We start from the raw sequence: 27,741 nt of genomic DNA on the forward strand, positions 1-27,741 counted from the left end.
TGAAAGGTAATTGCATTTTTAGCTGTGTGTTAATATTGTGCACTGACGGAAAATCAGCCATTGACTTACGAAATAGAGTAATTTGAGCAAAACTGTCTAACTTGAACGATAATGTGTTGACTAATTCCATCATAAGAGTATGTCATTTTTTATGTTATATTCTGATGGAGGAATTATGGAAATATTGGGTATTGGAAAGAGACAAAACCAGAGACAACTAGATGTTGTAATTCAGCACGTGATTTCCCATATTCAGCACAAGCACGAAGTCCTACGAACAACAAATTTTCGCATTTGTCTCTTCCGGCCATTACAGCAATCAGAACGGCTCGCCACGAGTCTGCAAATTTGTGTTAATTTCTCAAAAATAAACTTTAAAAGTTGCAATATTTTAAATATTACATTAAAAGTATTTTTGTATACGCCCGCCACATAGCTATTATAAATATAGAATGGCTGACTCCAAGAACAATGATGTTGAGATGAATGGTGAGGATTTCTCTAAAGACGTCACCACAAACGAAAATGAGAAAAGTACCGGCACCAATGGTACAAATGGAAACGCTGAGGGTCAATCAAATGCACGGGATGACGACAGGTAAGTCTTCAGTCGAGCTTCTTTAAACATATATATATTTTCAGAAATTTTCAAAAATATAAATACATATCTCATGTTTGGAGCGTGTTTAACGTAGTGGGCAGAATATTCAAAAATATATGTATAGTGTTACGTAAATTCGTTAGTCTAGCCATTTAAATAGATATTAGAAAGCAGAAAAGGGTACGACAGAAATCCGGTAGTATTTCTATGCCGCTCCACATTTTATGGAATCGTCTGGTTTATTTGAGGGTGCGTGTGTATGTTTCTTGTTGCCTGTTTTGCGCGTTTGTGTGACTGTACTTTGCTGAGGCTTCAGCATTTCTATGGGTACTTTTCCATAAAAAAATTTTCTGGTAGCGCAATGTGTGCCAACCTAATATATTTGCAATAAATGTGCTAACTGTATTTTAAACAGAGGTGTGTAATTTTCCCATACTGCACTCTAAATGAATAGAAATTTTAATTTAACTTTACGAAAACAACTAATACTCGTCGCCAGTATACTCAAAAAACAACTATCTTTGTATATATGTGTAAATGTATGTATCCCAATGGAGTACATCCCTTCTTTACGTAGTCACATTTTTCATTAACATTTCATTTCCCAAATAAGTGAGGTTATGTAGCGCTCTTTTTGCGCATATGAGCAGTAGAAACACGCTTATCGCCCGCACTTTTTTTTTTTTTTTTTTTTTTATTTCAGCTTTCTACTCTTATTTATCCCACTTGCGCATATTTCTTGAATTCATTTATTCCAAACGTGTTATTTAAAAATGGCCGCCCAAAACAAAGGCAAAGGTTCTCTTCCATTCTCCATTTTCGTCGATTACCGGCGTTGGCGCGCTTTGTTGCATCGCGAACTTTTAGCTGTCACTGTTGTAGACGTCCCGGCGAACGATGACTGAGCAAGAATATTGCAGCAAGTGGTTGATAAAATGCTGGTAAGCAGCGCATTGAAGAGTAAAAAAAAAAATAGTTATATATATTTATTTGTTACCCGTGTCGGAACTCAAAAAAAGCTTAAGTTGGAATTTTTTTTTATTGTTCATTCGTTTTTATATGTACATACACATAGTAGAAAAAGTTTGCGTTCACCTATGCAAATATTCTTTGCATTAGAAAAAGTTCAAAACAATAAATATTTCAGAAACTTTTTTTAATGAGTTTTATTTAGTTCACTTAAACGTAACTATCACACATATTTCGCTACCAATAACAAAATCAAATTTAAAATGAGATCACAAAATTAAAAAGGCCATTCAAACTAAACGGAAAAAGTTTGCGTTCACTTCAATAATAATAAAATAAAAGGCTTAGATCATAGAAATGTTTTAAAATTAATAGCTAGTTGGATATCCCAAAAATGGAAAACTTGCTCTCATCTGAAAAAATCACACTATTCCAAAACACAGGTGGCTGGTTTACGTATTCCTTGGCGAAAGCCATCCGCTTAAGTCGATTTACTCGCGATATGAAGGATTTTTTTCGGGCCACTCTGCCGTGAAATCCGATTCTTTTTAGAATTCTTCTTACTGTATCTGGATGTACTTTCTTTTAGTATTTTACTTCTATGTCTTTTGAAATTTGGCTTGCTGTTACTCGTGAATTAGACTTCACAAGACTAGTTATGTTGCGTTCTTCTCTTTCCGTCAGTTTTTTTTGGACGCCCAGAACGACGCTTAGATTCCAAACAATTCGTTTGCTTGAAGTTGTTTATCACTCTTTGGACCGAGGAGTATTGCCTCCCAACAATTTTCGCGATTTCACGATAGCTCTTACTATTTCGCCACAAACTTACAATGATTTTCCTTTCACCAATATCTATTTCTTTTCGCCTTTGGTCCATAGTAACAAAAAATGTATTTCTAATATCAATTTTCCCCTCTTTAGATTTGTTCTTAACCGCGTCAACTACATGAATGATTTAAAATTAAATTTAACGTAATTGCCATGCAAATAATCGTCACTATTCGAAATGAACGCACACTTTTTCTGCTCAGCCTATTTAAGTAACTACTACAATCCCGTTATCTGAACACGACGCAGCTCAAACTCCAAAAAAGTTTGTACATACCCTCTACGAATAATTTTCTTTGAAATAAGTGAAAAGAAATAACTGAGAGTTTTAAGATAAACACGTTAAATTATTTTAATACTTTATAACACTGGGTGAACGCAGACTTTTTCTACCATGTGTAGGTGCATATATACTCGGCAAACATGTTCGGACTACTCAGAATTTATGAAAACTGCTAGCTCGTCGCAGTAATTGGCTAAACATTTTTCAGCGGATTTCAAATAAATTTTCACAATTTCCCAGTTATTACAAGCGAACTGTCAATTTCAATGGCGTGCGAAAAAATTACAATATATGCATATTTTACTTGGACATTTTATCGCATTACTTTTCATTCGAAGAAAAATTCCGTAAAAACCTCCAACTATGTTATCTACTTTAAATTTCTCTTTTGATATATGTAGCTCTGCCACTACAAAGATTTCGTATAAATTAAATATATAGCTGTCAAAACACCAAAATGGCAGCTCATTGCATGCCATAAACCTCATATCATAAGCTCTGCGAATTATTGCTTGAGGTACGTAACAAGCATTATCCATTTGCATTATATCGCATGAGATGTTTGCATGTCGCAACAGAGGTTTAACTTTGCGATTTTTCCTCCCGAATATTGTAGCTGGTTGAACTCTTACTTATCCAGAATTGACCCAGACATGTACAGCATATGTTTGGCATGTAAAGGTCTCCCCAGATGAAACTAACCATCCCATCACTTGGTGACTTTAACAACCTTTTTCCCTATGGTACCACCGGTCAAAACAGTCTGTTTTCTGAGTCTACCGTTAGATTCTATAGACTACGACAATTGAATCTAGTAGAAGTTAAACAACCAAAACACAATTCACATCAAAAGCGAAAAGATGACACCAAAATTTCAAATATATTGATAAGGTGCAACGCATTTCTGCAATAATAATATTTTAGTAGTAGCGCATAATGAACTGTATCATTTCTTGTGATTTAGACGTACAAGAGAATCGATTATTACATACACATTAAAAATACATGTTGTACATGTTTACAGGAACAAATAAAACACATTAAAAATATTAATTTCAGGTATTAATTATTGAAAATATTGGTAATGTTGTGGCTTAGATGTGGTAGGAATACAGTTTAGCAAAAAAAGTTGTAGATCGACCGACCTCAAAAGTGGTCTAGTCGATACATTAGCCACCGCCTTTGATGGATTCGCCTTGGCAGTGTTTTAATCTTGATACAACTTTCGCCCGACGAAGTATGCTCAGCGATTTGGTATTGTTACACGCTCTAAAAGCAGGTGCAAAGGTTTCGGGCGTATACTTTTCGGGCTAATCTTTTCTTTGATGACCTCAGTAAATTTTTGTTTCAATATCTAGAGAATCAACTGGAAAGACCCTAGTGCCCAGTGGATATCTCTTATATGACGATATGCTCAGGGGATAAACCTGTTATAACATACGTAACTCGAGACTTCTTAAAAAAGTTATGGGCCATTTCAAACAATAATTGGTGTTACAACCCAAAATAAATTATATTTCTACTTTTTATTTTATATCTACTGACAGTTTGGGTCAATTTTGTTTTGTTTTGTGTATCCAGCAGTTTAATGTTTTGTTTTATTCAAGGCGAATCATGAAAGGTGATAACAGTAGTACAAAATCCACATTTGCATGTCTATTTTGCACGTATTTGCAATTGGTTTGAATATTAAAATTTAAAATAATCGAAACAACAACAAAAAATCACATTCCTTTGTACGGGATGCGCCTCCGTTTTATGTCTGTATCCAGCAGATTGATACTTATCTGTAATTTGCCAGGCACCATTCAGCGGTCCATACACAATAGTAAAAGCCTTTTTTTCTAGGTCGCGTCTAGTTACGCGCTTTCAACTCAAACCGGTTATTTTATCTCGTGTAGGATGTTTGAGTTGTTGCGAAAATTGCCTGGAAGGATTATGTTATGCAATCCTATCTTAAGTTAAGGTGGCTTAAATGGATTTAAGACTTGAAAATTTTACTCTACATACATATACTTTTGGAATAACGACTAAAATCGAAAAAAAATCGCAATTTTAAATTAAAATAAACTATATTAATCTAAGATGTGTTTACAATGTTTTTATTATTATTTAGAAATGTTATTCTATTATTTTTAACTGAACACATATCTGAATCAATTCTATAATGAAAATCAAAACTTTATAACAATAGATAGAAATTCAGGGTTAACATTTAAGTGGTAGTGGTTATAAAACTAGCGCTTTCTGACAAAGTTTATAAAAAAATTGAAGAAAAATTGCATTGTCAAAGTTTTCAGATACAAATTTGTAACTAATACCCACATTTTTTATTACGGCAGCACAAAGACGGGTCATTAAGTCCATAATTGCTCACAACACCAATAAGAAAGGAATCTTTAACAATTTCTCAAAGTTGTTAATTGTTATTGCAATTTTGCGATTTGATTTTCTAGAGGGACTCCATTCCAATTTTATTAGGGCGAATCCATAAAAGTAATTTTCTAAGGGTACGGCTATTTTCATGTCCACAGCTGTATATGGGGCGTGTTGATTGGCATCTTCTGAATCTAGCTCCAACTCATTGAGGAAGCTGGATACCAATCAATGGTAATCGAATCTCGGTGAAACACTAAAATAAGAAAAACATTTTTCTAATAGCGGTCGCCCCTCGGCAGGCAATGGCAAACCTTCGAGTGTACTTCTGCCAAGAAAAAGCTGCTCATAAAAATATCTGCCGTTTGGAGTCGGCTTGAAACTGTAGGCCCCTCCATTTGTGGAACAACATCAAGACGTCCACCACAAATAGGAGGAGGAGCTCGGCCAAACACCCAAAAAGGGTATGCGCGGATATTATATATATATAAAGGGTGAGCTATAAGAGCTATAGGAAAGTTTTTCAAAAAAACACGTAAAATTCAGAAAAATGCATGAACTTTTTATTTAAATCGATAGTACAGTCCATATAATTTAATGTTTGAAGATTATTTCAAGCAAATGTTGACCGCGGAAAGTTTTTTTTTGTTTGTATTGCTTCCTCTTTGTCATTGATTTTTCTACTAAATTTAATGATTTAAATTTGGAACTTTGAGACTACTGACACAAATTTCGAACGTTGCTGTCCTTGGCATTGTTGAAAATTATGTGTATATTTGGTACCCATAAATGTTTGGGCAATGCTGCTGTAGTGGTCATAAATAAATGCAGGTCGTTCCGTTAACGTAGACCTGATTGTCATGGGAACGAACATTATTAGAAATTTTATATTAGTTTATACTATTTAAAGTGGTTAAAATCTGTGGTGTGGGTTTGTTTGCCCTGACCTCGTCGAATTTAGTACTATATTCTCAATTTCACTTTCGTCAAATTTTCTATAAAGAAATTACAACTATGTAAGCGGTTGTTCTTATGGGTTGTTTTAGATGCATTTGTATGAATGAACCATGGCAGGTATTTACTTATTACGCATTTGATTTAATCATCTACAATATTATGCGCTCAGAGAGAAGTAATTGGATTCGTTTTGATTAATCGATTTTCTCATGCGCTTCAATTGTAAATTGTTCTTAATTTTATAAATAATAAACGTATTTTTCCTGCTACTTGAATTAAAGAGGTTGGATTTCTGGCAAAATATCATAGGTGTTAATTATTAAAAGTATTGTTTAAAATCCTTCATATTGTAAGATTTCTTCTTCCTAATTGTGTCAAACTATTGTATAAGCTTTAAATGATTTTTATGTATTATATTCCAAATATGAATTTTTTGTAATACAAAATTTATGAAACCAGGTTTGTTAATATTAGTTTATAATGCCTTTTATATTCTAAACAAATAAATTTAGTTAGATTGTGTAAAATGATAAATAAAATTGATTTTTAAAATTTAGCAAAAAAATTTGTTTTCTTCACTTATTCGAATTACATAGTACACCTCTTGCAATTTCTGAATTCAAACCATTATTTTAAGGAATAGTATTTGCCAGAATCCAATCAACAGTCGCCAAAACTGATTCGAGTTTTTGGGCGAAATTAATCGTAAAGTTTAACTGTTTTAAGCTAATTTGTAAATTTAAGATTTTAAATATACCGGAAGATTAACTGTAATTTAAAACACAATGTAAATCTATAGCTTCAACGTAAAATTAAATGTGAACCATAAAAAAACCATCGGATTATTCTCAAAATAAAGTACGTAAAATTCAAAAAAAGACGATTACGCTAATGGACTAAAAATTAACTGCTTTATACTGATTTTTAAGCGGCATCGATGCTGTACACGTAATGTAGATGTAACGTAAACGTAAAGAAAATGTAGCAAGGTTGTTGCGATAGGATAAAAATACCCTATTTACATCATTGCTTTCCTGTTGTGTTTGAGTGAACTAATCTTGTTCCTCTCCGGCAGGTATTGAGTGATGATCCTAAAGCAAGCAAATTGTAGCTACGCTTATGGGAATATCGGCACATCACCTACAACTGGCAGTCTATCAACAGTGGAAGAACCAAAATGTGAGCACAGAGAAAATACCATATGGTCTATAAATGCAGAGCGCCACATTAAGACGCTGCGGTTATATACAACACTGAAGAGACAATTTGTGTAAGATTTCGTTGACACTCACTATTTAAGTAACAGGAAATTGAGTTACTCTAGAGCGCTTGATGTGGAAATTTACTCAGACACCATCTTCATAGTATAACTCATCCGTGGCACCTGGTTACTGCATAATACTGGTCTATGGATACATCGCACCATCAAACTTGGCATTGAGTCACCATTTACGAGACACTTGTCGATGGTATTTATCAATAAAAATCAATTAAAACCAGAAGAAAACTATACAAGATAGACAAAATTAACTTTAACTTGAAAAATTGGATTACCATGAACTATTAATATTTTTGAAGTGCTTATTTAAACGAGTTTCTACACCATCTGGTTGAAGTTTTATATCGAAATTTCGTATATTCGTAACTTGATTTTATATTACACCAGTCTCGAGAGTAAAGAAATTAATTTTTCTGGAATAAGAATTGAATTTAACTTGAACTATCAAATACGTGAAACTATAAAATTTTCTCCCATATTTTTAACATACCATAATCTTGACACAAGTAGTATTCAATTATCGTTTGTCGTTGGTTTCAAAGGGTAGATCCGGGCACAATATTCAGTCTTTGCAGTTTTGGTCTTTTACATTGTAAATTGATTTCGTGCTCTTTGGATCCTAAAATGAGAAGTAGTTTAAATGAATTATACATCATAAAGATCTTAAACTTTTGCTTTATGAATTTTAGCTTTAATATTGTTTCACTTATTGACTATCGCATCTTTCGACTCCATTCATTTATTTGTAATAAAGAATTTAACTTGTATTCACATCTAAAGAGATTTAATGGCTCTCTGCTCTTCACTCGCAGAGATTTGGTGAGTTTGTTGTATTTTTGAAGTGTTTATGCATCTAAAAGAGTAAATTTAAGTACCCATTTTCATTAAAAATAAAAATAAAATTAAAATTAAATTTTCAAAATTTTTTTTGAAAGTAAACTTTTTTTATCGCAACACATATTAGTTAAATTTATTTAGCTCAAATTGCTACACAAACTAATTATTTCTCTTTCGTCGTTACAGAAAACTTTTTGTTGGTGGTCTCAGCTGGGAGACGTCGGAGAGTAAGTACAAATTATTGTCCATCTAAAGTTATTTTATATCTTATTTATGCATCTTGTTTTCATAGGGGAACTGCGCGAACATTTTGAAGCATACGGTGAAATTGACAGCATAAATGTTAAGACAGATCCCCAAACTGGACGTTCTCGTGGATTTGCATTTATTGTATTTACCAATACTGAAGCCATCGACAAGGTGCACGCTGCCGGTGAACACATTATCAACAATAAGAAAGTCGATCCCAAGAAGGCCAAGGCGCGTCATGGCAAAATTTTTGTTGGCGGTCTTACGAATGAAATCAGCGATGATGAGATCAAAACATATTTCAGTCAATTTGGCAATGTAAGTAGACAAAAAATTATGTGTTCCAGATTACTGTTTTGGGGGCTACTCACTTGTTTAAGAAAAAATAATATATTTTTGGTTTTCCTTGTTTTGCTATTTCAAAAACTAGATTGTAGATGTTGAATTGCCATTCGATAAGCAAAAGTCGCAACGTAAGGGTTTTTGCTTCATCACGTTCGACTCCGAGCAGGTCGTTAATGAATTGTTAAAGACACCTAAACAGAAAATTTCCGGCAAGGAAGTGGATGTAAAGCGTGCAACACCAAAACCAGATAACCAAATGATTGCTATGCGTGGCGGTCGCGGTGGTATGCGTGGTGGACGTGGTGGATTTGGTCGTGGAGGTAAGTTAAAGAAAAGTTAAGCAATAAAATAATGGCTAGAAATAGATGTTTTTTTTGTGCAAAGAGTAAACATTTTCATTTGATGTCTGGAGTAGTTTAATTTTTCATCGAAGCTAGGCTAAAACGTTATATTATGTATGAATAATGTAGTTAAGAGCTTCTGTTTTCATCAGGTTTGTTCTAAAGTGGCAATAAAATTTACCCTGGTACGAGATAAAACAGGAAAAAAATGAAAGGAGGTGCATGCTGAGAAACTTCCGAGGGAAAACGACCTTTTAGTAGTTTGCAAGGCAATGTTCTTATGCAGTAGCTCAGAGAATAAAATCATTGATAATGAAATTGAAATTTGAAAAGGTCGAGCCAAGGAGCACCAGGAGATTTGGTGGCTCCTAAAACACTCAGGCTAAAAAGCCCATTGTATTCAAAGCTCTGGAAATGGGTTAGATAGTCAAGGAGGGAAGGAGAAAAGTGTCAGAGAAATAGATAGGAAAGAATAGAGACAGAGATAGTTAGGCCTGTGAGAATTTTCCAGATTCTTTGGAAAATCTGTAAATATCCTCCAGTTTTAAAGAGCGAATATTACTCATACGCATGACATTGGAACCCACAACTCGTAGCCGTGCTTTAGCAAAGGCAGGACACTCACAGAGAAAGTGCTTAGTGCTATCCGCCTCCTCCAAGCATGACAGGCACACTGGGTCCTCAATGATTCCAATGGTGGTCATATGCTGACCCCATGGGTTAAGTCCTGTAATGATACCGACCATCAACCGAACGTCTTTCCTTCTAAGTATTAGTAGAAAGTTTGACAGTTTTCTGTTCGGACTTGTCGCAAAACACTTTGCAGTTCTGCAGCGTTCTAGACCGGACCATCGCTCTTATGTAGATTCCCTACATAATCGCTGATCCAATTCATGATTCCTGTGGAACTGATTCCGATTATTGGCTCTGGGCCTTGAGGGGTAACCGCTGATCCACGGTCGGCCAATTCATCAGCAATTTCGTTTGCTTGAACACCGGAGTGTCTCTGAACCCATATAAGTACAAGCCTGTTTTGTCTTGCGAGAGAATTAAGCTTCTTCTTACATTCTTGAACTATCTTTGAAGTTTGCTTCGCGTTCTCCAGGGCATTTAGTGCAGCCTGACTCACTGAAAACTCCAATCTGTCTTCCGCTCCATCTCCTCTCGATTATCCATTCGGATACTTTCAGGATGGCAAAAACTTCCGTTTGGAAAACAGTTGCCATTTCCGCCATAGCATAGTGATACTTATTACTATCGTTTAAGTACCATCCGGCTCCAGACCCTAATTCATTTTTGGACCCATCGGTAAAGAAAATATCCGTCAAACCTCCCTGCGTGCATTCTGGATTGCTCTGACATTAAATTGCCTTCCAAAGGAAACGGTGGGTATCGTCTTAAGGTGCCAAAAACAGTGGATACATGCTCCGTTGCCACCGGACCACAGAAGCGTAAGTGATGATTGGTCTGATAAGTGCTGTGTATACCCATAGGACCACATCAGGTTTCAGATCCCAGGTTTTACCAAAGGCTCTGCGGCATTGCTAAAAAATCCTCGATGCGCGATTCACCTTCAGTGAAACGTGTGTCTCCCAAGTCAGCTTCTTATCCAAGATTACTCCTAGATAAAATCATTCTCTATTATTTATCTATTTAAAAAGTGTAACCAAATAAATATAATATTCACTTCTATCCACTCTGCTGGGGGTTTTGGCCTTTTCAGAGCTTGTGCGTCAGATGTGATGTTCTTTACATTTACAATTTATGGATTATATTTCACAAATTGCACGTACCATTTTAATTTCGTTCCGGTAATTCACAAATATTTTCAGGAAAGAAAATAGTTCAAATTTATAATAAACAAAATTTACTTATTTTCCGCTGCCTCAGCCATTTCGTTCTCTTTTGTTTTGCTTTTTGCAATGTCAAAGGCAAATTTGACACCTTATTGAATTGTTGTAGCAGCATAAATTTCTCCATACATATACGGGGAATGCTGTCCCACGACAGTCGGTTAAACGTAACCGGAACGACCCGGATTTATATACGGCCGAGGACTGTCACTTCAGCAGCATTCCCCACTCACCTTATTGAATTGTCAAATTATGTGGTGCTACCACTTATATGTAAAATATTGTGACCATTGTCTTAGAATGCCAAAATCAATTTCGGGTGCCAAATAAGTATCAAAACTTACTTCACCCATAAAGACTAGTACTAACTTTACAGCCGTGAAATTTCGCCAGCTACATGCGTTTTATTTCACGTGAAATGTGGCTAGCAAAATTGATTGTTAAATGAGAAGAAACGCCAGTATGAAAATTGAAGAAAACAAATTCATGAGCGTCGCTTTAGAAGCAATTGGGGAAATTTTGGTAAGAAAAGTGTTTTCAAACAAAATAATACACATATGTATATGTTGTTGTTGTTGTTGAGGTGGTTGAACATTTCCACTGAAATGCTCCTAATTAGTGACCAGCACCGTTTTACTACCACTATCTCGTGTGATGATGTATTTTTGTATTGTATTTTTTTTTTTTTTTTTTTTTCTTCTCAAGTCAGATCCATTTAGTGAGGTCCAAGTATAGCAGCAAATCCTTCATCTCGATTTCTGAGATCTCCTTAATTTGCTGTAGGAAAGGCTTACCGAAGGATTGGAGTCGTGCCCTGGCTAGTCCCGGACATTCACATAATTAGTGGAAAAGACTTTCCTTCGATCGTTCCGCTTGACAGCTTCTACAGACAGGATTGAAGGGTAGATTGAGTCTAGCTGCATGATCCCCTACTTTCCAATGACCTGTAAGGGTTGCAGTGATGCGTGAAATGTTTGGCCGAGAACATCCTAGCAGGTCATTCGTCCTTTGTATTTTATATGACGGCCATGTGTTTTTTGTTGTAATTCATGTAGGTATTTGCTTCCATCTTCTTTCGGCTAAAGCATGATAGTGTGAAGCAATGGATGCTTTTAATGTATTCATTGGGGTGGATACTGCCACCGCCTCTGCTATGTCTAGTGTCGAACCTCTTCTTGCTAGCTCATCCGCTATCTCATTGGGAAACCCATATCAGAGTAATTTCAACATATATGTATATTGATACAAAAAAATATAAAGGAGATTTATTTACACTCTTTGCGAAGACGTTTCGCCTAAAAATGCCATAATCTTTGGAGTATTCGAACCCAAACACTTCACTCGCAAAGGAAAATTGTTGCTGGGCACTACTGCCGTGAGATACATATGAAATTCCACGCATATCTTTTTTAATTACACGCCGTCTTCAAACGGCAAAATAATCCAATAAGAAGTTTGAAATTGTCTGCCGATTGATAACCGCTATTCGAAAATCTTATTTCACACCAAGTTTTATTAATCTTATGTTGTAGCCTTAAATAAGCTGCTTAGTTGCAGTTATGCTTGAAAGAATTTGCCTCGTATTCATTGCATTGAGTTGTATTTAAAAATTTGTTAAAAAATATAATTTATTATAAAATGTATTTTATTTGTTAGGTTATCCACAATGGCCTGGTCAGGGCGGTTATGCACCATATGGCGGATACGCCGGCGGTTATGATGCTGGTTATGGAGACTACTACAGCGGCGGCTATTACAATGGCTATGACTATGGATACGGTAAATACCAAACACATAGCAATTTACAATCAAATTCAAATTATAGTTATAATAACCCAACGGGTTATCATCATAAAAATACCAATAACTATCAACAACATAAGTAAGAAAAACCAACAATAAGAAAACTATTTCATCGCTGCTTGATTAATAAAATGGTGAATATATGCAACATAAAGTATGATATTGCATTATCAATTATGAATGTGATATTTCGCTTTGAAAACTCTTAATTTTCAAGTTTGCATATATCAGATTATTATTCAGCAAGTGATTTACAACCACATTACTTTTCCAAACACCCTGTAACTAGTGACGTAAAATTTTACTTTCAATTGCGAAGATGAAAAACAAAAACAAAAACGTAAAATTGTAGTAATTATTCGTAATGGTCTTAAAACCATTGAAATAAGATGAAATTTTAATAATTATTTTAGTACATATATAAATATAGTTATTTGCAAATATATACATATATGTACTATATACACTGAGTTTGACATTCACCTTTATTTTACGAAGTATATTTGTGAATCGATAGATATTATGATACAAGAACTTTTTTTTTATTGTTACATTAAAACTGTTAGTTTATAAATTTGAAAAAAGAAAAAAATAGTGAATTCGAAGAAGAAAAAACGTTTACAGAAAATTGTTGACTGTGCGTTCAACATCAGCACACAATTTTTTTTTTGACTAGTTGCACCTAAATAAGTGAAGGGAAGAAATAAAACTGACGAAGAGTGTATTTAATAAATCAAGTGCTCCAAGTGTGTGTATATAAAAATATACAGAAACGAGTTAGTATGTATACAGAGCGAAACCGTATACAACCTTAAGCAGTATTGTTTGTTGGCTCAGCCGAAAGCAATTACTGTCATAATTTACGAGCACATGAAACACAAATAAATCAATGGAAATACCAACAGCAAGCAAATAAACACCTATTTTGCCTTAATAGCTAAGAAGAGATAAGAAAACATATTGATAGCTGTCACCTAAACGTGCCAAAAATGCCAGAGAAGCAGAATAGGGGAGGGACTGTAGCAACCTCAGATGATATCAACTGAAATTGTGTTTGAGAGCAGGCTTCAAACTCTGTTCTCATACATACTATGTATAAGCTTGAATGCTGTTGTTTATAGCCCCTCGGTAAAGCGCGCGCCGCTATTATGCATATGTGCCTTAGCCAATGCAAACCATAGTATGGTATTTTGTACCGCCGGCGTTAAGATTAATAATACTGTAGCGCTATTCGCAGCTGCTTACCTTTTACCCAACGACATACAGACGTGAAAGATTGTATAAATAGTTATAAACTTACTCTTTTCTTTCGACTTTAAGTCAAACCAAGCTAAAGAGACGTAAAGGCAAAGAAAAAACAAAAAACGAAACGCCTTCTCTTTGTATTGTAGTTACATATACATATGTTATTATTTTAACGAATTATTATCATCTGGTGCGTATAGTTGCGGGTGGGTGCGCGACAACGGATACAATGTGCGGTAATGTTGTGTTCCTGTCCGCCTACTACATATATCCTAGATGATAGTGATGAATATATATTTTTGAGACGCATATATTTTCGTATGCAACTATACACATACATGTAAGTAAATATATTTTTATTGAATATATATGTATATGCTATATATAATTGTTATATATATGCATACATTTATTTGCACACTGTTCTATATGCTTTTATATGGACAGCGTGTAGAAACGGAAATAAATAAATGAAAAACTTATAGTGAAATGCATTTCGAGCCGTAAAGATCCGATAAATCTCTCAAGGATTTGTTGCTGTGCAATAACTGCCTTTCCCTACGCATAGATGACTGCGTATGTGTCGCGTGGCGCTTTTTCTTCACGCATGTGATTACATTTTTTGTAAAATGAATATGTTTATTATTCTTTAATTAAAAATGCATTTTCGTGATCTCACTGCGAGGTTAGTAACATAAAGCCTGCAGAAGCGGAACAACAATCGCGTACACAATTCGAAATGATACTAACCATTAGTATAATTTCTTTTATTTGCTATACCAACAGAGTTTTTAATGCAAGATATTTCACATCCAAATTTAGATTTCAGACAACAATAAGTAGTTGACTAATTTTTCAGAACTTTCAAACACAAATATGCCAGAGCTGTTGCGGTCTTGACAAATAGTTTCCTATGAAATGCAATTCAATACAAATACCGCCCTAGTTTTAGACCGACAAGAAATTTTAAAATTACCTAATTCTGTTAAAATTAAACAACGACTGTTGCTAAACAAAATCAATTTCTTTGTTAATTTGATTATCGAATAGCTGCATGTTTTATTTTATTTGAACGCGCAATGGCGACGATAAAACCTAACTAAAAGTTGTTACAATTTATTGTGTTTTAATGAAAGCACATTTTGGAACAAGAAACAAATACAAATTTTTACTTGAAACTTAAAGAATAAAAAATTTAAAGATACACTCACTTCGTCAATTTTAATGTAAATGTAATTTTATAAGTCAATTTTGTTTGTGCAAACCCAGAATAGGAAAGCAACGACATTAAGCGTAGCGTAACTACAACTCTTAACGTAACATTCATTTGAATTTATAATGCTTATGTAAAGATGATAAATCGACCAAACCCAAACAAAAACGTTGAAACATTTTTTCTTTTTCAATATTTGACAAAAAAAAAATTAATTATACTAAGTTACTGCAACTAATTATTATACAAACCGTTAGCTCGGTAAACACTATTTCATTTGATTGCAAAACATCTAATACCTTTGATTTGCAAAACGGTGCGTCATGGCGCCATAAATCGAAACAAAACAAAGGCATGTGAGTTGATGGTGTCGGGGCGGTGTGTACCTTAACTTATTTTCCACAAAGCTTAACTGGATTCAATTAAATGCACTCTATGGAAAAAAATAAACAATGAAATTTAACTAATTTCATCTACATACATTAAATGTCTGCCTGCCTGCATCAGCTCTCATTTCGCGTTATGTACAATTTGTTATTTTTTTTGCGAATATTTACTTGTATTTTTTTCCATTAAAATGTCTACGTTTTCCACGTAAAGTACTCACAAATTGTATTTGACGTAATTTGTTTTGTTTCGGAGCCGTGTAGTACTTTAATATTAATAACCGTTTTTTAATATATATTTTAAAATAAATTTTATCCAAAATTTAGCTTGTATTTATTATACTCGTAACGTAAAAATACCGAGAGAAAACGTACACATTTGCATGTTTCTCAGTGTTAAAAAACTTTTGCAAATACCATATATATACATACATATAAAAAAATATCTTATGACTTATGTTATTTATATATCCCCTTTACCTTTATTAAAAAATAATATATATTTGCCTAATTGTAATTAAATTGTGAAAGCAGAAAATCAGCTGCGCAAAAAGTTGAGAATTTCTCTTTTTTGTTTTTTTGCTGCTAGTCAGTCAGTCGGTTAGCCGTAAAGCGGAAGCAAACCAAAAGAAAAACAAAATAGCTTTTTTGCCTTCAACTTTTTGTGTCTGCTTTGGTTTTTAAGTTCTTAATTATTTGTATTTATTATTATTTGATTGATATTTTCTTAACTTACAAATTACCTTAAATTTTGTTGTAGCATTTACTAAATGTGTTGATTGAAATCTTTATATATAATTTATATATAAATGTATTTTTGTGAAGCAATCAAGAGAAAAGAAACTCTAGTATATGAAATAACTTTGTAATACCGAATTTTCTGATGTTTCGCCTCACACCACAAACCTACCAAAAAATACCAGATACAAAAATACCGAATACTATAACTGAAACAACAAAAAACCAACGACTCGACTAAATAGATACAGTTTCCTGCTCGCTCCTCCCGTTAACATTGCACACATATACTTTCGGCTTTTGCGTTGAACAGTGAGCGTTTAATAACGGCGACAAACTGTTTAACCAATGACAGGACGAAAACAATAAAAAATAAAACAACTAAAACATTACTGGCAAAAGAGAAACGATTATTTATTTGTGTATTGGAAAAAACTCGCCGTAATATATTTTTTTAAGCAATTTAAATTTTTTACATTTTACTGGCATTGAAATTAAATGTAATGTTGTTTTGAGTAATTTAAGTTCAACAAGGAAAGATTGAATTTAGTGTAGACTATTTCCTCCATAAGAATTTATGAACCAGATGTTTTCAAAATTTATGTTTTACAAAATGATCCACTGTCACAATTCCTTTGTATATTTTTTAATAAAAGTGTACTCTTCCATCTCTGCATTATTATCCTCTTAAAATTTAAGGAGTTTTACAGTTTACCCCGAAGTATTTTCCTGTGGAGCTATAATTTTTGGATTCAAACCAGTTTTAATTTTCTATCAAGTCTAATTAATTTGCCTAAATACTTGAACTGAATCGAAATTCAACTTTATGTAGAGTTACTTATTTTTCATCCTAATAAGTCACTTCAATCAAGCACTCAGTTTTTTTTTATTGATTTTGGTTTCTTAATTCACATAGTAATAATTGAAAACAATGAAACAATTACAACGGCATACATACATATTTCTTTAATAATAATTTTTAAACTTAAATTAGTATTAATTTAGTAGTGGAAAAATGTCCCTTGAATTGAAATCTTACAATTTTTTGCATTACATTAACGTGCGAGTATGAAATTAGTTTTTAACTTAATAGTTATTCATATATTCTTAAAACAAACAAATTTTCAACACTTGTAGAAAAGAAGTAATTACATATATAAAAAAATATTTGCGTTTGCGTTTTTGTTTTTCTCGTAAAATTTTACACTAGTAATAATAATTTTAAATCATAATTATCTTAAAAACTAAACTATCAAAATAATAACGATTTAAAATATTTTATACGATTTTTGAAAGTCCCATGAGTTCTGTATGAAGTTTTTACATTCATTCCTACAAGAATAATTTTTTGAACGCCGACGACGACGATAAAGAAGAAGAAAGCGAGAGATGAAGTGAATTATTAAAGTAAATGAAAATGCGTTTTTGGTGAGGTGAGACATTAAAAACACAGAAATCCACAAAACAAAGCAGTTATATTTTAAATACGAAAATCGTTTCGGTGTTGATGGCAAAAAGTTAAACCTAAAAAAGTAAAAACAAAGAAAGGCTGCAAAACAAATAAAGTATTTCGACAATGTTTATCATTCGACGAAGACAAAATTTTTAGGCAACGACTCCAAGCGCCTTATATTTTATTGCTAATGTTTTTTTTTTCCTCTGGAAATTTTTGCCATCGGCGTCCACCGAAGTGCGCTTTCGTTCGTAAACAAAATAAGTGAAAATAAAGGTTTTGTATTGAAAAGCTGTGTGGAAAATGAGGTACATTAGAATGAAGAACAAAAACACGAAACATAAAGAAAAGGCATTGTGAGACATGCGAAATTATGCGAAGATGCAACAGAAATTTTAAATCATTTCTAAACTTAACAAAACATCAAAAAAGAAAAAAAAAAATGAGGGAGTGAAAATGTTGAATCAAGTTTAAAAAAGATTGGTTGGATAGATGTCACTTTAAAAACAAAAATTTAACACAACCGTTACAATTTAAAGGGTAAGATTTTGAAAGCAAATAAAAGTAAAATTGTAAATCAATGCAAACACCTAAAATTGTTGCAACGTTTATGTTCAGCGCCGTTTTCCGTGAATAAACTTGGAAAAATATGAAACTTTGCTTCGTAACAAATCGAAATCCTTTAAAATGTCAAGGTATGAACACAACAAAATAAGTGCTTTGACTAAAACAGCAAACAAAAAATTTGTATTAGCATTATTAAATAAAAGTTATTTGGAAGTCAAAAAGAGAGAGAGTAAAAAAAAACGAATACTCTTATTTCCGCCTTCAGACAATCTATACATATAATAACGCTTAAAAATCAACATTTTTCAGGCAGTAATAACTACAGGCTTATATGAATAACCTAATGTATATCTACATACTTTTTATTAAATTGCAACAATTATAATCCAAAACGAAGAGCAAATAAAAGAAAAAAAAAAAAAACAAAAACAAAAAGTACGCTTTTCTTACTTCTAAAGAGTGATGAGTTTTCTCTCAAACCAAAGTTGCAATTGTCGAGACAGCTGCTGCATGCATGCGGGTGGTAGATGATCTTGCATCTTGTGTCGCAGGGACACACATAAAACTTCGTGCCTCATTCGCTTTTCTTCTTTGTCGCACCGTTGGCGTAGGAAAGGATGAAACTGGGACTGTCAGGCTTAGGTAGGTAAGTTTGGTTTCCACGTTTCGGTAAAGTGAGATGTGCGACATAAGCTAAACATGATTGAGGCAGTAAAAGTTGTATTGTATTTGGCTGGTTTTAAGAGCTCGAGAGCATAAACTGATAATACAAAACAGAAATATTGTTGGAATGAATTCTTTTTATTGTAATGTAGATAATTTCGTGGTATTTATTTTTTGAATATGACATATGGCATGAGTTACATATGTACATGGTCCGGCCCGTTCGATCAGTACAATAAATCGATAGTTAAGGGGCTCAACCAGTGTGACTGACAAAAAAACAGGTGGTTTTTGAAAATTTATTTTTAAAAAAGTTTTACATTGATTGTTTTAAAACTTTGTAAGTATTAATATATAATTAAACTTCAAGTACAAATTTTTTCAAAGGAAAATCTGGACTTTTCTTCTAATAATAGGGCATCTCTCGAAGGTCCAAAAAAAAAAGTTTCCCCACTGCTGCCTTTGTTACGGTCTTCAGAGTGCCTGAAATAAAAAAAAAACAAAAAAGTCATTAAAGATGATGGTATCACGCGTTGATTAACGCAGGATTGTGGTGAAAAAACGAAATCCAAAAAAAACCCGCAGTTTTGAAAAAAGGATAAAAATTTAGCTTGAAAATGTGATAGTATTTCACATCGCAAATTTACAATTTTCATTAGATTGAAATATCGGAGGGTCATTCAATGTAAAAATGAATACTTAAAATGAGGAAACAAGATTCAAGTCGATCGTAAAATTAGTTTTTAAGTTACAGTGGCAGCAAATAAAGAAAACGCTATTTTGAGAAAAACGTTTTGAAAGAAAAAAATACTGATCTCACATTTATAAAACGATAAATATCATACCTAATCCTAATCTGCTATTCCAGGCCCATATAATTCACCTTCTTCTTCTTCAAAAAGTTGCTGCTTGCTTGCTGAAAAATATGAAAAATTTTTTTTTGAATTTTTCAAAGTTTCACACTGGTTGAGCCCCTTAAGCGCGCATGGTGGATAGCGCAGCTCCTTCCTCATTTCGTAAGAAATAAGGGCCAATGATGCCGTCAGCGTGTAAACCGCACGTAAAATGGACAACACTTTGCCATTCTCAGTTGTCAAATCATGGTTATCGATAGTTCTCATGCAGCTAAAAAACACCCGATAAAAGTTAGCATATAATAAATATATGTATTTCGTTTACAAATTTTTTAAAATTTGTTAAAATATTTGTAGAAGTTTAAAGAGCGCATAGTATAATATAATTAACTTCAATGGTAATTCCATTTTAAAAAATTTACAGTATGTGCACATAAAAAGTAAATGTCAAAATCTGCCCGTTTGTTGGAAAAAATATTTGTCCGCATCGCATATAACTACTTTTGTAACTGGTAGTTGTAGATAGGAAACGGAATACTCGTGGGTTTTCGAGTCATTCGCTTGCGGATTGCGTACACAATTCGTGCATTTTCAGCCAAATAGGTAATTAATAATAAAAAATTTAGTCGCAAGAGTTTCTCTCCGGAGCCAAATAATATTATACATGGGTAAAAACTCTCGAGGCGCGTTCACCGAGCTGTGGCGAGTTTTTTGTTTTGTATTTAGGCTGTAAACCATATACTTAAGTTAAGTAGATTACTTTTTTGAATGACCTTTTGCAGCCCACCGTTGCAATAAAACACTCATAATGCATACCTGTAACAAATATATTTAAACAAATTATTTTTTCCCCGATTTATTTACAAAATTCAAAGTTAATTTTTTATTTAATGCTTAATTTTGCGATACTGTAGATTTTAAAATTAAAATGTTTTTAATAACTCGTATATGAAATTTTAAATAACTTGATGTGATGTTCTCTTTGTCTCAAAACCCAAAACGAAACAAATAAATGATTACAAACTCGTATAACCGGCCAACAACATTTAAATCGCAATAATGTAAATGTAAATGCTTACGCGCTGCAACTTGCATAAAACCCATCACCCATCATATTATTTGACTGAATGCACGTTTAAACCACAATTTTCCGAAATCAAATATTCAATGAAATATAATTATAAAGATTACGGCTACGGAGGTGGTTATGATGGCGGCTACGGTGGTGGTAGTGGCGGCGGCGGCCGAGGTGCCGGTGGTCCACGCGGCGGTCCAAAAGGTATTCAAAAAAAAAAAAATTAATTTAAATAAAAGGCAAGTTTTTGACTATTTTCAAGTTGAATTGTTTTGAATTATGCTTGTCTGTCTACCTTAGATTTACATATATACATTTCTTCAACAAAATTTTGTGCAAAATTTTTTTTGTTAAAAAATACAGATGATTGTTCGTTTAATCGGTAAAATTCGTCGTATATCGGATTTTTAATTTTCATTACTTTTTCTAAAACATCTTGGAATAATTCGGAACATTTTGATCGAGAAAATTTAGCTTTTGATTTGGTTTACTTTTCTGCATACCATAGATAAAAATATTTACTATTTTTAAGAAATTTTCATTTTGTTTATACACACACACACACACACACGCACATTTTGTTATCATTTGCACCAATTTCGGTATTGACCGAATTCGAAATTATGGAAGTGTTTTTCTTTAATAAAGTGGAAATATACATAAATTTCGCATTGCAATCGACCTTTGAGTTAACTGAAACTGGTGCAAAGAATTCATTAATCCATGCATATTTTAAAAATATTTTTGGTTAAGATGGTTGTTTTCTGTAGTTGACCAATTTCACTAAGTTCCCCTACTTCTTGTAGCGCATGTTGAATTGTATTAATCTTTGGGTTCATGCTGCCGCTGGTTGGCATTTCTCGACACAAAAAAATACACATATTTATGTTCGTCTTATATTTGTTATTTTTTATTAGGTGCCGGTAGTTATCCTTCGGGCAAACAAAGAGGGACAGGACGCCAGCCCAGGCATCAACCTTACTAATCATTTTCGTTACAATAAGTCGATAGTAATAGACAAGCGCCGGTTTACAAAAACAGAAAAAAATCAATACAAACTACCATTAAGCCAGCATTTTAAATAAGTTTTTACTGATCGCTTGGAAATTTATGAAATAAATTCAGTACCAACCAGATATGTTGTGGTAAGTAAAGAACGAAATAAATAAATGATTACAAAATTTAATTAGAATGTAATACTACCTTAGATACACATAACTAAGCGTTAAACCCGCTAGCATAGAAACACATTGCTGAAAGCGGAAAGAGTGTATCTACTAGAATGTAGAGTGTACATAGTGCACCACCTTCATCGATCTTTTGATGTTGGAGGAAGGAACCAAACCCATTCTGTACATGGGGATCAGCTGCATATTAAACAGTCATAGTATCGCGAAGGCCAGAGGAATATCTTCCAATCGTTGTTATTCCCTACAGATAAGACAGTCACCACTTCACTTCTTTCTCAGTTACACTGATAGCAATGCATATACAGTGGTGATCAAATCATATTCAACTATTGCCCTGCTACATATTTTTTTAGTTCAATTTTATAAAAGGCGAATTGAGAGCAAAATTGTTTTAGTTTGGCGTACCTACTTTTATTTAATGTTTTCAAATTAAACAAAACTCATCCTTAGGGAAACAAATAATTAAAATTTTTGAAACAACTTAAAAAATGCGTAAACAAAACAAATGGAACTGTCTAGAATAGCTTCGATCAACGCTATTATCGGGGTATTTTACTGTTACTTTTAGTTGTGTTGTCACTGGAAATAATTTTAATTGCAATTGGCGTTATACGTCAATATAATTTGACACATGTGAACTAGACAGCTGTAGTATACAAACATACAATCAATGGAGAGCGTAAAGGTCAAATTTCCATTACTCACAGAAAGCATTTCTACAAAATATAAGGGGTAAACGGGGGAGGGTAATGGAGAGTGTTGAACACTTTCTCTGTCACTGTCCCGCTCTTGCTATAAACCGATATAGCCGTTCAAACTCTTTGGAAATTAGAGGGAGGAAACTTGAGCCCAAACAAGTGGTATCACAATGGGTCTCCAGACTTAGGGCGTAACTTCTACACCCTGTTTTAGAGTGTGAACTATCATTTATTAACCTAATATAGAAGGATGCGCCTCCTCCAGGCTTCAGGTGAGAGTGTTAGGGTTTCCCCCATATGCGCTCTCATAACTTAAACTCATTACAGATTGATTATTGGAGCGATCCCCGACAATCGGTTCTACGTTATCGGATCGACTCGGATTTATATCCGGTCTAGGTCTGTCACTTCAGCAAAATATATTTAGGGAAATTTTTCTCATATAAATATATGGGGAATTTTTATGCTAAAGATATAAATAATTAGTTGGAAATAGCATATTATGGTGGTTGCGCATGTTAAACATTACCATCAATGTTTTAGAAAGTTATTGTAGCAGTGCACTAGGTCCGGCCAATGCGGTGTAGTTACCGAACGTCATCGTCTAACTCATTTAACGGTAGGCCCAGGAAACGTGCTATTTCGACAGTTAAGGCCCAGAGGGAGATGGGTGTTAGATGAATGGGGTGTTAGGTGAGTGGGTTTGATGGGGCATTGTAGTAGGTTGTTAGTATCACGAGGTTTGCCTTCATATGTCGGACATATTATTAAGCAAGTTGGGTTCGATTTTGGATAAGTAGGAGTTTAACCTACTACAATATCCAGATCGTAATTGGGTCAAAGTATTTTGTCCTTTTCTTACTGACTAAGTATTTTTCTACACCCCACCAAATATTATATTCCCCTCAAAATTTAAATGGCAAAATAACGAACGTGTACTTATATATGTACATTCAACATTATTCTGGTACATACTAAACGGATATGCGAACGCATTGCTTAAATTTTTTGTTACATCTTTTTTATTACACTTGAATCTTACCAGAACCTGGATTTTCTTTCGGTACTTCGATCTGAGAAGGTCGGTGTGTTTTAAGAGTTTTTAGTTGGGTCAAGGGAATAACCGATAATTGTGTCTTTGAATTGAAATTTATATTCTCGCCCTTTATTTTAATTGACTCAAACTAATAAGAAAATTTCTTTCAATTTCAGCGTAATACTTCGAGCGCACTCACACACATCAATACTTCACCATTTCAAACAGCTGTTCATCGCTGAGTTTCTCTTCAGATTTAGTTTCCGCGATATGAACACAATTACTACAAATATATATATATATATAAACTATGCAACTGCATGGATACCCATTCCGAAATTTAAATTATAAATCACTTAAATAATCTCAATACTATCATTACGGTCCAGCATTCATATTCTAGTGTGTGTTGTCAAAAAAGATATATATTTTCGTTTATACCGGCCTTTTTTTTTTACATTTATCACGACAGAAGTGCAAGCATGGAAGTCTACAAAATCCAGCGTTGCAGTTATTGCAACTTGTCAACTTAACAACAATCCAGCAATCAATAGTTTATTAGCAATTACTTTTCATTAGTTATATATTGTCATAAAATAATTACTCTTAATCTTATGTTACCTAATACACTTACTTTAAAAAGGTAATTTTTTATGCTCTAAGAAGTAGTTTTGATATGTTATCGGTTAGCAGTTCGGAATCATACATTTGATCACTATTTTATAAAGCTACCAATCTATACCTTACCATATTTTTTTTTAACTATCGCACGACTTGCCTAATATCTACATACATATTATATTGTGTAGGTATGTGGATTAGGTTAGTGTTTACAATTTCACATTATCTACATCCAAGACAAACTGAACGCAAGATTACGTCATCCCGGAGCCATGACGTCAGTACAGAAAATAAACAAACGGAAGGAACAAGAAGGATAAGCAAGAATAAAGACAACATTAAATCGCTGCTCGGCTCTTAGCGAATTTGAAAGAATCAGCTGATTTACTGACGTAATAAGTTTGATGATGGCGGTTTATTTACAACAGTGCTCGGCAAAAACAGGCCCTGTTGGTCACACGATGTACAGAATGCAAAGGTGGGGCGAACATCAGACCGCTAACCTGCTCTCAGCAATTTTGAAGTAATCAGTTGATTTGCCGACGTAGTCGGGATTACGAAAAAACTTGAGATTGTGTTGGTGAAATAAGAAAAAATCCACGCAGCCATTGCTCATATCGCTTAGTTGCCGTCTGACAACGACTGATTGGACAAATGTGTGAATACGTGTGAAATGAGTAGGCAAAATTCTGCTGCCGAATCCCCGATGGCTTGCAGCCAAAGTTACTCTCACAATTTTGCTTCGGATGCCCAAATCTTGAATTCCATCATTCTTGTCCGGCATCGTGGCCAAGAAGGATAGAATAAATCGTGCACACAAAAGTTTGTTTATTTTCTGTACTGACTTCACTCAAGTGCTAAATACACCAAGAACAAAATAGCGCTTTGCGGATGGCGCCACCTTTGTATTCTCTACATCGATCCTACACCTACGCTTAATTCGTAATAGGTTCTTGGCAGAGTTTACTTTTTTTAAAAGTATACATACTTATCTTTACTTATATTAATATCTTAAAATAAGAATATACATACATGCAAAAATTGCACAGAGAAACGTAACCAAGTTCATATGCTTAAAATACGAGTACTGTAGAGTGACAGAGCGAGAGAAGGACTATAGCATCAACTAATAAGGGGAAATCAGCAGCCGTAGTAAATCAAGCAACAAAATAAAACATCAAATAAAAACAAATCCACCAAATTATTAGACACTTACAGAACTCAACTAAAGGCAAAGTGTGCATAATACAAATGCATACGTATACACAAAAAACAATACATACTATATATATATTTATTCTCATAGTATATATATATATATATATACATATATAAATATATTATAGAGTGCAGAACTAACAACAGAAACAGAATTTATATTTTAATAATGATCTAAAATGATAATGAAAAAGGGAAGGAAATTATGAGGGCGTGGGCGGTGGTCACAGAACAATCTTAAAATGCAGACATTGTATATGCCACAAAAAATAGTTTTTAATAAATACAAAATACAAAAAAAAAACAACATTAAAATTTTTCTCCATTCTGTAAACGGAAGAGGCACAGGTATGGACGTATGTTTTTAAGTAAATGTAAACATACATTAAATACATACATATGTAATGTAAGTAAGTGTGTTGAAGAAACAAATTTTGGAAATCGCTTCCGTTGAATCCTTGAAGATGCAAAAATCTGAAGGCAGCGGTCACTTTGATAAAAAAGCAAAAAGTGCAGCAATAAAAAAATAAATATTTCATTTTTATATTGTACAAAAGTAAACCGCTATCATCAGAAGCGTCAATATGAAGCAGCAATAACAATCGATCAAGCTTTGTTTGCACACACTCGTACATAATCTTACAACAGCAAGGGCAATATCGTTTATTAAGAGTTGCTTAAAAAATAATAGGAAACCAAGGCACTAGTAAATACAGTTTCTCATAAAACAAATAAAATAAAATAACGTAAAACCCAATATAAAAAAATCACGTTCTTAGTACTGCCATAAGTTATGTTACACGATTTTCAAAGCAGCAGGCTTTTATTCAGTTTGGTTTATAATTTCACGTGGAAGGGGGGGAGAGAGAAATCGTATCGTGGTGATTGTATTCTTTGCTAAAAAAAATTTATATCAAGACAGTTTGGCCTGCAAGGTTCACCATCGAAATTTGTAGAATCTCAAGCAAACACTTATTGCAGCACGCGTTACAGTTATGGAAACATAAGTGCCGCTTTGGCATAGTGACCGTATTAAAGCAAAATACGAATATTTTGAATAATTTTTTAGTTTTCTAGAAACAGTAATTAGTAAAAAAATAAAAATTACAATGAAATCTCGAATAGCTCGTTTCTTAAATTTCCACAGCAATTTGAAGTTGTAACAAAACTTACGGCACGACCAAGTATTTACGTGTGAATAGTGCATACGACGAGTACTAACTATATTTAACTAGTTATTACAGGACTTGTTAAATTGCTAACCTTGTAATAATAATGTTTATTCATAGTTTTACATATGTATATGTACTATATTTTATTCACTGAGAAAACGAACAAAGCAGAGAAATATTAATATAAAATTTAATTTAATTATAACACAGGAAGAGCAAATCACTAATTGCAACAAGAAGGCAAACTTAAATAAAGATCTATTATTATAAAAAAAACTCGATGTACAAAATAAAAATTAACGTGTTTTATTATTCCAGTGGCCTGTAGTGCGAAACTGCAGCAAAATATTTTAGGTTGATCGCATGGTAGGAAATTTAGTCTTGTCTGAACCTGTTGCGAATATTTACGAAAACGTAATGCTGTTATTTGGAATGTGCGTTAGGGCTTGGGTATGTTCAACAATGCATTATAATGCGCAACATACCATCTCAGAGTGAGCAGTGCGTTCAAAAATGCAAAGGTGGCAGTACTGCAAATGCAACGCGTTCTTAAACGTCATTTTTGTATCAAAAGTCGTGCATTATTTGCAGCAAAAGTTTTCACACTGCCAATAAATACGCTAGTACAATGTCTGATGAAAAGTGGGTATTTAATTATTTATTTTAGCTTTTAATACAAAAATTGATGAAAAATACGATATTTAAATTTTATTTTATTATACTTTTCTTGGTTTTAGTGATTACTTTAGTACATCGGAGATAAAATTACTGCTCAGAGTCCGACTGAGCATGGAGAACGAGTTCACGTCGGGAAGGAGGAAAAAGAGCGTGCTCTGGCTAAGGTCGTAGATGAAGTAAAAAAAGTTAATAAAGATTTAAAAATATATAGAA

At 33.4% G+C, this 27,741-nt stretch overlaps 1 protein-coding gene across 2 annotated transcripts; it reads left to right on the forward strand.

Annotated features, from left to right (window-relative positions):
- The first annotated feature begins 283 nt into the window (after positions 1 to 283).
- On the forward strand, positions 284 to 26,668 carry LOC128854722 (RNA-binding protein squid). Of its 2 annotated transcripts, XM_054089032.1 has the most exons (8): positions 284 to 598; positions 8,317 to 8,357; positions 8,423 to 8,697; positions 8,810 to 9,044; positions 12,575 to 12,697; positions 21,027 to 21,119; positions 21,833 to 22,060; positions 24,016 to 26,668. In XM_054089032.1, exons 1-7 carry the CDS (start codon positions 453 to 455, stop codon positions 21,898 to 21,900), a joined length of 981 nt encoding a protein of 326 aa, XP_053945007.1. In that variant the 5' UTR covers positions 284 to 452; the 3' UTR covers positions 21,901 to 22,060; positions 24,016 to 26,668. The 2 variants fall into 2 exon arrangements, with proteins under 2 accessions (XP_053945007.1, XP_053945008.1); XM_054089033.1 differs by lacking the exon at positions 21,027 to 21,119 and having other exon boundaries at positions 285 to 598.
- The last annotated feature ends 1,073 nt before the right edge of the window (positions 26,669 to 27,741 follow it).

Source organism: Anastrepha ludens, chromosome 2, assembly GCF_028408465.1.
Source record: "Anastrepha ludens isolate Willacy chromosome 2, idAnaLude1.1, whole genome shotgun sequence".
NCBI classification, from domain to species: Eukaryota; Metazoa; Arthropoda; class Insecta; order Diptera; family Tephritidae; genus Anastrepha; species Anastrepha ludens.

Excerpts from the sequence above, each read along its gene's own strand:
- LOC128854722 (XM_054089032.1), top strand. The coding sequence starts at position 453 with ATGGCTGACTCCAAGAACAATGATGTTGAGATGAATGGTGAGGATTTC. Across the intron at positions 8,358-8,422 it reads CAGCTGGGAGACGTCGGAGA|GGGAACTGCGCGAACATTTT; the intron begins GTAAGTACAAAT and ends TTGTTTTCATAG. Across the intron at positions 12,698-21,026 it reads TGGCTATGACTATGGATACG|ATTACGGCTACGGAGGTGGT; the intron begins GTAAATACCAAA and ends ATAATTATAAAG.